This window comes from Scophthalmus maximus, chromosome 9 (genome assembly GCF_022379125.1).
Source record: "Scophthalmus maximus strain ysfricsl-2021 chromosome 9, ASM2237912v1, whole genome shotgun sequence".
Classification (NCBI taxonomy): domain Eukaryota; kingdom Metazoa; phylum Chordata; class Actinopteri; order Pleuronectiformes; family Scophthalmidae; genus Scophthalmus; species Scophthalmus maximus.
In genome coordinates this window covers 10,405,852-10,418,841 of record NC_061523.1, presented here as the reverse complement: position 1 = coordinate 10,418,841, position 12,990 = coordinate 10,405,852, and the positions used below count along the sequence as shown (strand labels likewise).

General features: G+C 43.5%; 1 protein-coding gene across 1 annotated transcript; it reads right to left on the bottom strand.

Annotated features, from left to right (window-relative positions):
• Window positions 1-918: 918 nt before the first annotated feature.
• On the bottom strand, window positions 919-10,669 carry mtnr1c (melatonin receptor 1C). The gene is made up of 2 exons (XM_035650466.2): window positions 9,723-10,669; window positions 919-2,042 (listed from the first exon to the last, which is right to left on the bottom strand). Exons 1-2 carry the CDS (start codon window positions 9,916-9,918, stop codon window positions 1,177-1,179), a joined length of 1,062 nt encoding a protein of 353 aa, XP_035506359.2. The 5' UTR covers window positions 9,919-10,669; the 3' UTR covers window positions 919-1,176.
• Window positions 10,670-12,990: the final 2,321 nt, after the last annotated feature.

Genomic DNA, 12,990 nt, shown 5'->3' with positions numbered 1-12,990 from the left:
TGCTCGGGCACACTTGCACTATCAGGAAATTACATCTCTGGCTCCTGATGCATATCATGTCCCCCAGGCATTTAATAAACAAGAAACCTGGTTCTGTTTATCATCTGCTCTCCCCCCTTTTTAAATTCTCAAATTCCTAACTCCTCCAGGTTCCGAGGGGCCCCAGGGGCCTTCGAAGTTTTATCAGTTAAAAGAAAGTTTTGTTTACCGGAAGAATTGTATGAAATGTAAGAGAGAATTCAGTTTTTTAACACACAAAGCCTCGTCTGAAATTGTAGCTTTCGCTCTAGTTTCATGTTTCTCCAATGTGGCTTTGCAAAAAGTTTCCATAATCTTCCCAGTGTGTTTTGTGAATGCAACACTGCTCAGAAGACGAGCCTGCGGGTGAAAGGACATACCGACGTTTTATTACAGCCGATACTCGAAGTGAAGGATGAGCCGGAGATAGTCACACACACGGAATCGCACACGGAATCAAATATTAGATCAAAATTTCACCAGAGCTCAGACTGTAGCTAGAAAATGCCTTTCTGAATTGTCACCCACCCCGGCTTTAATAGTCTCAATCACTGATATCTAAAAAATGGCGTTAAAATGAGAATTGAATAAAATAAGAGCTTCCGTTAAATGTAAATTAGATTAAGGATATGATTGAGTGGGGGAAACAACAAGTGTTCAGATTTTCTCATCATTAATGTTGCATTTAAAAGCGCAAAGACACAGTGGCAATGGATAATACATTTTTTATTTCATTTTCACTCTGCTGATAATAAAGGCCTACTCAATAGGCATGTGACCAACAACATGCCGGGATGTGACTTGAAGACTCTCATCCAAAAATAGGCAAAATGCTATGTGCTCCAAATGGTTTCTCAGTGAATACTGAAAGGTTTTGAGGGGGCTTTTTATTTTTCTTTAATGTCGTTGTTGTTCGTCTATCTTTAAGTAGAGAGCAGGGGCGTTGTTCACAAGGCATCACAATGCACCGGTGATAAAGTGAATGGTTTTCCTCTCAACATGAGGGAACAGCAGTGTAGTGTCAGCAGTGTCCTCTCCAAACGTGGTTTATCTCGTGATACACATCTTGTGTAAAAGGCACTTGGTAAATCATGGCACGCATCCACGGCGAGGCTCCAGATAACAACGTAATCTTGAGCTTACCAGTGAAACAGTTGTTCATACATTCATCTCCGCTACATTGTTGTTGGTTACAGCCGGCGAGGGCTTGCTCTTCAGTCCCTCCGTGGCACACCTGGAGGTCTCCACGAGGAGCAAGCGCGGGATGCAAAGAGCGAGGAGGATCGTCTTGTACTCTTTGCGGAAGTTTTGGTTTAGGAGTCCGTATATGATGGCGTTGAGGCAGCTGTTGAAATATGCCATAAAATAGCTTGTGACAAAGAGCCACTCAGGAATGTGGGGCGCCACTTTCGCGGGGTTTATGGCCACGGCCAGGCCTATGAGGTTCAGTGGCGCCCAGCACACTGCAAACAACACAAACACTATAAACATAGTCAGGAAGTTCCTCACATCACTTGGTTTCAGTTTGGTGCTTTGCTCCCGTTTCACCCGATGTTTCACTTGAATCACCAGCACCCAAATCCTCATGTAGCAGTAAGACACCACCAGCAGCGGGATCAGAAAGTGGATAATCACCACAGAGATGGTGTAGTACGAGCTGACCGTCTGGGCGAAGGTGCAGGAGTAGATGCGGGGATCGTACTGCAGCGAGCCGACAAAGAAGTTTGGTACTGTGGCGAGGGCGGTGAGCAGCCAGGTGAGGCCCAGGTAGCAGCACGTGTTCCTCAGGCTGAACAAACGGTCGTAGTGGAGGCTGTGGCAGATGTAGCAGTAGCGGTTGATGGCGATCGCCGTGATGTTGAAGATGGAGCCGATGACGCTGAGGCCCATGATGAAGCCGCTGGCCTGGCAGTGCAGGTCACCCATGGTCCAGTCATTGTGGAAGATGGCCGTCAGCACCAGAGGGTAGGGGTACAAGGCCACCACCAGGTCTGCTACGGACAAACTCACCAAGAAGATGTTGCCTGGAGAGACAGAAGAGGTCCAGACAACAAATGAGCCAGACTGGTGCATGATTAAAGCACACAGCTCTCCCTTTTTCACTCTCCGCTACAGGTAAAATTCCTTGAAATAAACTGGGACACCGGAGGTATAACTGTGAGTCCGTCATAAAAGAGCAGCTCGCTGTGCCCTCTGCCCCTTTGTTGGCCTCAGTTGTACACTCCACTGCACTTATCAATGTTTTATTGCCGCACAGTCCTCTGTATCCAAAACCCTCACTGGAAGCTTTTTTAATACCAACCTTTTTTTTTTTTACCATACTAGTGGTGTGGCTCTGCCCGTTGGTCTGTCAATCCACCACTTGGGTCCAGACTGAACTATCTCATGTATTACCTACTGTATCTACCATGTAATGTGGCACAGATATCCAGTGTGTTTGGTGACCTTCTAATTTTTCTTTTAGCACCACCATAAGGTTTGCAAATATGGTTTTCAGTTGAATATTTTCACAGAGCAGCAGCATGGCTCTCCACTAAAAATGTGTTTCACTACAAACTTACTATATATTTCCTCAAGGAATCAACAGAGTAATGAGAGAATAATCTTTTCCCGGGGGTCAGTCCATTCCAATAATATGTTGAAATCAAGTGGTTATTGTTTTAACATTCCGTTTCCCATGACAACATACCGAGTTTAAGCACATGAAAACCAGGACATGGGTAATTTCAGCCGTCCGATTACATCCAAACAACTTCCTGTCCTCCTGGGGTCTGAGCTGATGCTAGTGTGACACTGGTTCTCCTCAGAAAACATGAATCATTCAAGGTGACGTCTGATATTGTTACAGTGCAGCTGCTCAGGATGGGGGAGAAAAAAACAATAAATCAAATTGCAATACTGTGTCGGATGAGGAGATAGATAAGAAGAGCATACATTCAAGCAATAATGCAATCTAATTGCTGTTTCGCAAAAGAAGCATTAGCTCCAGAGTTTTCAGAAGACTAGTGGGGGTGTGTGTGTGTGTGTGTGTGTGTGTGTGTGTGTGTGTGTGTGTGTGTGTGTGTGTGTGTGTGTGTGTGTGTGTGTGTGTGTGTGTGTGTGTGTGTGTGTGTGTGTGTGTGTGTGTGTGTGTGTGTGTGTGTGTGTGTAAGCTATATTCAAAGGTTTATGATGATGAGAGAATTTGCAGCCATTACAGTTTTGTTTAGCGACAAAACATGACAGTAAGTAGAATTAAGCTGATTTAAGCTACATAATATAAATCTTAAAATATGATAACCCAGTGCTGGTCTGGACCAGCTTACAGCAGGTCTCTCTTGCACCATTACATCACTGGCTAGAATACAAATTTAAACATACCCTTCTTTTTGAAAAAGAATACGTAAAGGATTATATATAATGTGTCGCATTTTAACAACATGTTGTGTGAGTCGCTGGGGGTGTTTCCAGGGTGAATGTAACATAAACTGCCTTCTGAAGTTGAGATGTGAAGGCGGGAGGCTCTCTCTCACCCCGACAACGGCTGAAAAAACAGCGTTGATTGGCAGATATGATGGGGAGTGGATTAAAAACACATGTTGGACATCAATCCTCAGCGTTGAAAGCCTGGTTATAATCCCCTGCCCACCCGGGGGACAACACAGCTACAGTATGTTGTTTAGCGACCAGTCTAATTTTACTACTCACCAGGCTTGATTCAGTCAACGAGGTACAGAAAATAGGAAAGAGCGCGTCAAACACTCTGTCATTTTATTTCTATCTCCCTAACTCTTGAAAAAGAAATTCACATTTTCACATTTTTCCACAGGCCTGGCACAGGTGTTCACAAACATTCAACTGTCACGTTACCAAAACAGCCTGATGAGATTAAAAAAATAAGTATTTGCTCTCCATCCTCCAGTCAGTTCACTGGGCAAATCTGTCAGATTGAATTTGTGATGTTCCCAGTCTTCGCTGTGTGCATTTGTCATAGTGCAGAGGTTTGATTCCTCGCTGACATCATGTGGCTCGGTGTTATCATGTGCGCCGGCTGGACGGAGCATGCTCCAGCCTCACAGCTGTCGCTGGCTGAACCGTCCCTGCTCCTTATCGTCAAGAGGATGAGGTAAGCGCTAAAACACCGCTGGGAGGATTGCTGTTAAGCAGCCAGATGACAGCCTTTGTTTTGCTGGCATGCGTTATTAAAACACTGGACGAACCATTACCTCTCACCGTTCAATGAACCAACTTGGCCGAAGCCGGAGCTCATCACGCCCAAACTCGCAGCACTCGGAACGATGATTGTTTTGGTGTCCCACTGACCACTCGATAATAACTGTTATTATCGGGTGTGAGTTGAATAGAGTTTAACCTGGATGCTAATTGGTTACAGGCCACTGGGACGAACAGCCTTTAACTCCTGTGACACAGTTAAAGGGGCAGATATTGATTTTGGAGAGAGCGTTTCTCTCTCCTTGTGGTTGTGATTTTACTGCTCTGGCCGGGTCGCGAACCTGTGACCTCCGGTATGGGAGTTCGACGCCCTAACCACTTGGCCACGGAGTTGCAGCGCCACCTGCTAGCACGTCTATTAAGATCTCGATGTTTACCAACTGCACTCGCAGGTAGTGCGGTGCGGTCCGCACCATTGTTTTGTTTTCAATGTACAGAGCCTGGGCTGCGCTGAAAACCCAGATTTTTTTCGGGGTACACACAAAAGCGGACGGTGAGGAAATACTCGCAGATTTTTTACAAAATGTGTACTGAACTTTCAGTATTCTCACACAAAGCTTTCAACCAAGTGAAATGCTGCTTCAAAATCTACTGATTCTTACCTTTTGGGTATCCTCCTGAGAGCTGAGCATCTCCTTCCCCAACTTTGTCTGTCACATGCAACATTTTTTGGCAGATGAAACGCAAATCAGAACCCAGACAGCAGAGAAATATTCATCTTCTTCATATTTGTCACCTGAATCCTTCAGCACACACCATGACAGTTCGAAAAAAAAAAAAAGTTATACAGGAACTGCCTCTCATCCTCCCTTCCACAATATGAAACCTTCGTGAAGGCATATTCATAGCACATGTTCTCATTCCTGCTGGTTATCGAATAGTAAAAAGAACAATGTTGGAAAACAAAAGGGGAATCGTGGTGGGGCAAGAATATGTTCCACAAAGATGCAAGTGAGATAAACAAAGACCAAAAATAAAAAATGAAGGCCTGCTGCCTGAGTCAATTTTCAATAAGACATGTTGCTCGTGTGAATCTCGAGGGCTTATGTTCCTCCTGTCAAACCCACCATCTCCGTCCCACCGCTCATACTGGAAACCTGGAACACCGCGCTTCGGTTCAAGCTGTTATATTTATACACCTTTGAAGGAAAAATGAATTCATAAAAAAACGAGTAGGAGGACTGGCAACGCTTGAATCCAGAGGAATGTCTGCGGTGCAATGCTTATTACTACAAGTGCATACCCTAAATGAGATTACATTTGACTTAGTCAGTCATGTTATCATAAATAAGCAAGAATAACCTTTCGGCAAAGGCATCGCCGCTGATGAATTAGTAGTGACTACTTCATGAACCCGTGTTCAAGAGGGCAGAGACATTTTCTTTTTTCAAGAAGTTTAACATTAAACTGACACGGGCTGCCTTTCGGTGATGCATCCTCCTGTGAGCCCGGCCAAAAACATCATCGTCATCATCGTAGAACGTCCAACAATCAGACCCCCCAATGTCTGAGAATATAAGACTCACTGGCCCTGACACAAATCAGACCATCAGAACACGTCTGCAGCGAGACGCAATTGCAGAAAACATCCGTGGATGACGCAAACTTCGTCACAAAAGCCTCCTGCAGTGGAAGGAGCGATTGGATGTAATGTGAACATGAGATAAGGTTTTTTTTTTACGTTGTCCAGGTGTGAGGAAGCCAGATAATCCCAATCTGATTAATATCCTATACTTCCACACTTACCACAAGCTAAATGTCATCCACTGTTCTGTGGTGGGGAAAAGAAGACATGTTTAATGTAGTGTGCTAAGTGATATTCCCCGTGGACGTGTGCTGTCAATTTAAGTTGGTTTCTGCTTTGACTCACAAGTCCACTGACTCAATTAACCCCCCGTCTGGACACTGCAGTTTCGAGGTTTTATTCATGACTGTAGAGAGATGCAATGCAACAAAATTCTCGCCCATCGCCAAACCCCTCCCCCCCCACCACACACACACACACACACACACACACACACACACACACACACACAGTTACTAACATCGGAGGTGCAAACTGCACACACACACACACACACACACACACACACACACACACACGCATGCATACACATGGGCTCGTTATTTAATTTTCCCTTCCATCTGCTTCCCTTCATCCTATTATTTCTCTGCCCCCCTTTGAAAATACACTCTCAAAAGTGCATTTTGAGAGTGTATTTTTAGTTTGGTTAACCCCAGTGGGAAACTGTGGAGTTAACACCCCATTGGCAGTCCAATAGTGCCACGCTCTTCCCTGCGAAGGTTCACTGGATAGATCCTATTGCGTCTGCAAAACAGGAGAGAAACTGGAACATATGGTTCGCCAATTCTCGAAAAGAAAAATGAAATGAAGAAATTGGAGCGCGAATATATTGTCACTCGGATTTACCAGCATCTCCCAAATGTGTGCACACGCATGTTTCCTTTCAGAGGTGGGCTATGTGAGGCAGTGTGCGTTGAAGGGAAGCGGAGCGGAAAGGTCTCGCTGCTGTGTGTGAGGGAGCAAATCAGCAGTCAGAATAGTGTGTGACAGAGAGAGGAGATGGGATTCTCCGCCCCCCCCCCCCATGGAAGTCTGTCTGACACACCATAGTCCCAAAAAAATATATTTATGTAAGGGTGAGCATAGTGTTTACCTACTGTAAGTCATAAATCATGGCTTTTGTCGGCCCAGAGGCTTTTGTTGTATTATACTACACCTGTCACCCCTTAAGAAAACAGCCATCTATCAGAGAAACTACGGTGTACTGTCACCACATTTCCTACAGCTGTGTTCTACAGCTCTTTGCATGATTTCCTCCTCGGAAACTCTGTACAATTAAACATTCATACAAAGTGAGCCAAACCTATAAATAGCTTGTTAAGAACAAAGAGGAGATTGTTGATAGGCTAACGGGAGTAACGAGTATGGTTCCTTAAGCACACACAAAAATAAAGAAATAAATAAAATAAAGAAATGAGACAGCATGAGATTGGAGAAGAGGCCCCAAGCCTCTGGTGGAGTTTCATATTTCCTACTGACGGACGGGAAAACACAACGCTGGTCGGGACTCTCGTGTGACTGGATGTGCCAGTCAGTCCAATTAGAGCAGGAGGACGGTGACAGGACGTCTCCCATCAGTGCAGTGTCTATAGTCTGCCAGCGTGAGGAAGACTTTTGAACAGGCCGTTTACCCCGAGCCTCTTGTTCGAGACCAGTGGACTGTGTCATTTCTGCAAACCATATAATCGAATTATTATTCTGGCTCCTAAATTTCTTGCCAAACTGCTCTTGGCTAGTGTACACAGGCGCACGTTGGATGAGTTATGTAATCTATTTCAAATTGGAATTAAAAGCTCTTTTTTGTCTCCAAACACTTGCTGACCTAATCCCGCTGTCTGATGCTGCATGTTCTCATTGGCATCATGTTGTGATCACCGAGTGTAGTCCATTGCCTTGGTTTCCTGACTTTAGTTTTTTAACCCAAGAGCCGTTGGGTGTGACGCTGCTTCATCTCCATGATGTTTGCGTTCACAGTTTGTGGAGCTCATCTTCTGTTCTCTGCCAATCGGAAACAACACATCTCAGTGTGCGGCTCTGTCCCTTGTGGAAAGCAGCATCATGAGGTTTGATCGTAAAATCAAAGTCTGATATTTAAATGATTCTTGTGACTGGAGAATGAGATATGCATAAAGTTTTCCACCTTTTAAGTCCAAAACCCTGCAAGGGCTCCAGTTTATGTTTCCATGACCCATTCTTCTTTTTCTTGTGTCACTACATTTGTTTTTTTTCCCCCAAAACAGTTTTTTGGTATCAAGATATTATCAGTTTTTATGGAAAGAAGCAGACACCAACAGACTTAATTCGCAGCAAAGGATATGGCTGATGACTGCATTTGTTTAGGGGCTAAAAATTGTCATGGTGGGAAAGGGGAGTTGAACTTTATGGATCTTTTTTATTTTTATTTAACATAAAAAATTTAAAGTGCAACACCCTCCCTATAAAATTTTTCTTTTTTTCACAGCCGTAAAAATTCCTGCAAGTCACTCAAGCATTAATTAATGAAAGAGGCATTTTAAACCTTGAAGTCAGACTATGTATGTTTGTGCTGCAGTATGTTTGCTGCTGGTTTTAGTTTTGATAAAATAAAGAGCTTCAAACATTTATTGAATCGACTTCATTAGAATTTATAGCTTGCTGACATTTTTTAAAAGTACGCCAACAAATGTGGCTGTAGCAGCAAAGCACAGAGCAGAGGTGAGCTTCATCACTTATGATTTCCACAACTTTCTTTTATGGAAAGTTACATGAACTCATTTTCATATATTCATGGAATCATTTTCACACAAAACTTGACGTTGTTTGGAAGCTATTTCAAAAAGCTGATATCATTGTTGGAGAGTGATTGATGTTGCATTAGCTACGAGAGGGGAAATGAAACCCTGATAGACACAGGGACGTTTTCCTCTGCAGATTTTGATGTAACTACACTGGGAGAAAGAAAATTTCTTACCAACTTGGAAAAATGACCTTGATTAGTCACACACGAATGGATTAAATCAGTTACGAAGTTGAAAAGTTAAGGCAACTGAAAACTTTGGTTGAACAAACTTAATTCAATCGTGCTACTAATTTAAGTATTTTTTAAGTTGGTAAGCAATTACCATTTTTTTCAGGTAAAGTGTAAGGAAAGGCTGAAATTAAATATGAATAAAAGACACGGGAAAAACTCGGCTCTCCGGACTATGTCATATGTCTTCTTCTTGCCACAAGAAAAACTACTGTGCAGAAAGGAAATTGGTGTTAAAGTGACCTTTATTAATATCTTCTTCAACTTCTCACTGATGTCAGAGTCCTTCAAATGTGCAGCGCAACAAACGCATGAGGTCGTGTGTGTCTGACATAAGAACCTGCACATTGAAGCTATAACAGCGTCTCTCTCCTCGGCAGCTCACGGCACAGCAGGTCCTGATATAAGGAGGAGTGGGATTTATCTGTGATGAGGAGACCAAGGGTGAAGCCAGATTGGGGGGGGCGGGGGGGCTGTTGTTCTTTATGAAGAGATGTGAAGGCCGTGGAGACCCCATCACACTGGGACCGGGGGCTCACTTGAGATGGCAGTCCGATTTGCCAAACAGAGGTCACACGCCACGTTACATTACATAAGTTTGAGTTATGAATGGAGAGGGGAGAGCAGGACATCCCCACTGTGGGTTCATTGAAACAAACATTTCCTCCATTTATTTTGGTTCAATGAATACAGATTAGCCTGTTGTCTGATTATTCTGGTATAAAAACAAATCATTTTGAGGAAATAACAACCGTGGCTTTGCGTCTTGCTCCTACAACATGGGCATACTTCACACAGTGCCTACATCTTGACGATTAAATCCTTTTTTTCCCCTCCAATCTTGTCTCCAAACAAACATCGTTTCACATTCAACACTTGGGTCGTTCCCTCACGCCTCACCTGCATTCCTGAGCTTCTTGTTCCTGCACACGGACAGGATGACGAGGATGTTGCCCAGGATGTCCACCACGATGGTGAAGATCAGCACGCTGGCCAGCGCAGAGGACACTCCGCTGGAAGGGGCGCTCCGTCCGCGGTCGCTCTCGTTCCTCGACGAGCAGTTCGACCCGTTCGCATCCGTCACCTCCAAATCCATCGCCCCTCAGGGCGCCGCGGCCATGCTGAGGGGGCTGAACCCCAGAGGTCAGTTCAAAAGAGAATCTTCACAGTGCAAAAAATGACTATGTAATGGAGGAAGTGTTGGAACTTCTTCAGGGACGAAAACACACACACTCACACACTCCTCCGCATGTGGAGCAGGACGCGAATCGCCAGACAGCTGATCATTTGAACAGCAACACACTTTACGCATGCAGGGGAAATTGAGGGGGGGGGGGGGGATTTGTGAGGTGATGAAAGAGGCCGGGGGCTCGTGTTTCACCGCTGTCCTCCGTCTGGTCCTGTTGCGTGGAGCTGCTCCATATCTGCCAGGAGAGGGCTCGTCCAGGAGCTATGTGCCAGCGCTCTCCTGTGCGTAATGGAAATGCGAGGGTGCGAAGCGCATTCACGGAGTAAAGGAGAGCCCCCTTGCAGCTCTTAGAGGACATTAATAGAAACGATACTATCTATAGCCTTCTATCAGTCCGATATATGATAATAAATGGTTCCGTAAGTATAAATAGTCCAATCGCTGCGCCCCGAGCCGCCTCTCTCTCTGCACCACTAAATGCCAACCCTGAGATCCGACTGGATGTGGAGTAGTGGAAGAGTCCTGGCACGGAGAGTGCAGCCTACCTTATTTCATTTTTACGACTTACAACAGCTCCCATTAATAACTTGCTTCAGTCTCACTGTGAACTGACCTGACGAGCTTTTCCATGCGCACAGAAATGGCGCCTTCATGTGTCCAGCGGAGTGAAACACATATACAAGAACAACTGGTTAATATTTTACGACTAATAATAAATTGTGCATAACTGGTCTCGCATAAAGGTTTAGAAATCATAAACCACAGGCTGTCAATTACTGACAAAGAAGAACTGCAGAATCTAAATGAAATAATCTATCATTTCTAAAAACAGCAGTTTTTAAAATGAGCCAGCTGGAGTAGTCTCAGTTTCAAGTTATTTTCTTGACTTTACAAATCATTTTGTTGATTATTGACGAATCTACAAAGTCATCTTTTCGTTATTATGATTGGTAAAAACATACGATTCACTATTCACCACAGCATTCAGAACCCCGGGGGTCTTCAAATGTCCCAGCAACAATCCCAGAACCCAAAGATATGACACCCCGAAACCTCTCTGTGTTCCTCAATCATAATCTGTAAAGATCTATATTCACAATAATAAGGTGTAATTTTGTTTCCTTTGCCACAGCTGCACGCATGTGTATATTGTTGACGACTGTTCAACCACTAACCTATACACCAAAATCCATTTTCCGACATCTGTTGTAAACACAGTCAGATTTAATGTTAATAAAACCATGCAAACACTTCAAAGTGAGGTGGTAGCCTGAAACTCATGAGGTGGCATTAAAAACATTAAAACTATAATTGATAATGAGGGTGTGATCCTGGCATCATTGGCTTGATGTGGTGATTGAAGAAACAATTGTCAAGAAGTGATTGTGGAGCAAAATTTTTGACTCAACTGTTTAATTATTGTATGGAATTTATAACATCGGAGCTGTTCGTCAAAATTCAATTCTTTGCTACCAGCTCCAGACGTACAGTGTTGTTTTTATTTCAGTGGAAAAACATGTGCCACACCCAAAGACTGAGCGTTTTGTGTATGAGAGCGAGAGGGGTAAATACGACTTAACGGGGTCCAAAAAGCCCTCAGTGTACTTATTTGTTCCAAAGAGCATCTCTGAGAGCTCGGAGCACTGCCTTGTGGTCGTATGACTCGGCCAACCATGGCTGAAGGGAAAAATAATCACAATCTCCCATTCTGTTCCTGAATTACGTGATATTGGACGACGGCCAGAAATGTGTATTTGCAGAACATTAGGATGCCAATGATGACCTTTTGGGTCACAGGGACCATGACTTTTGACAACCAAAATCCTAATCAGTTTATCCTTGAATCCAGGTGAACATTTGTGCCAAAACTTGAAGAAATTCCCTCACTGAGATATCGTGTTCACGAGAATGGGGCCGGAGCTGTGTCCCACTCCTGACCACATGACACACAGCCACAGAGGAAGAAGATGAGAATGTTGTTTTGGTTCTGTGTGGATGATGCTTACACAAATATCCGGAATATTACTAGTGAGGATTCATGTCGTTTTCTCGCACAAGCAATGTTTTCAGACTGAGCCGCCAGTCAGTGTACCATGAAAAAAATGAACCATAATTGTTGTGGTTTAACGTTGCTTTGTATTAATCGACATGTTTATAGTAATATTGAATTAGAAAAAATCACCTTGATGTTAAAATGGTCCTTTGTGGTGCAGAATTCATTCATTGACCCACTTTTGGATCTGCCAGTTGACTCTAGTAAACCCACTGAACACAAACAGACACAGACAGAGATCAGCTGGTGAACAGAATCAAGCACATGCACAATAAATATTACTGAAATAAGAGTAAACGTTCGACTTACAATACATTCATCATGTCGCCAAAAACAAAAATGCATGTGATATTGCCTGAAGTTGAAGTTCCTGAATTTTATTGTGATATTGTTATAGCTTTCACAGTAAGAGTGCTTTGATTAGCTTTATTAAGAGCGCCCCTGTTCACTGATTATGGCCTTCATTCATCTTTAAGCAAATGAATCATCTGTAGCAGTCAACTACCTACATGGAAAGACTAACTTTTGAATGTCTCTCCTCGGCTATTCATGCTTTAAGTCAGGCGTGGGGAAGACCCTTCTTCTTGTGCCTTTAATACAAAAAGGTTACTCAGAAATACTAAATAATTCCCATGATTTTTTTTAAATTGAAGGCTAACGTGTCCTTACGCTAATTAGGCTAACGTGTCCTTACTATGTCTTCATGCATCATGGAGACATAGTCATGTTGCACTTTCCAAGAGAAATTGACGGACGATTAATATTTTGTAAATAAGTAAAAGACGAGCCAGTGTGACTAGTTTCCAGGGATGAGGTTACAGTGATGAAAAAAGGTCAATCTCGAGCGTCATTACAGCTGGAAACATGTTTAACTGGATGAGTTACAAGGACAAACGCTCTTAGATAAAGTTGATGCTCTTCTTTCA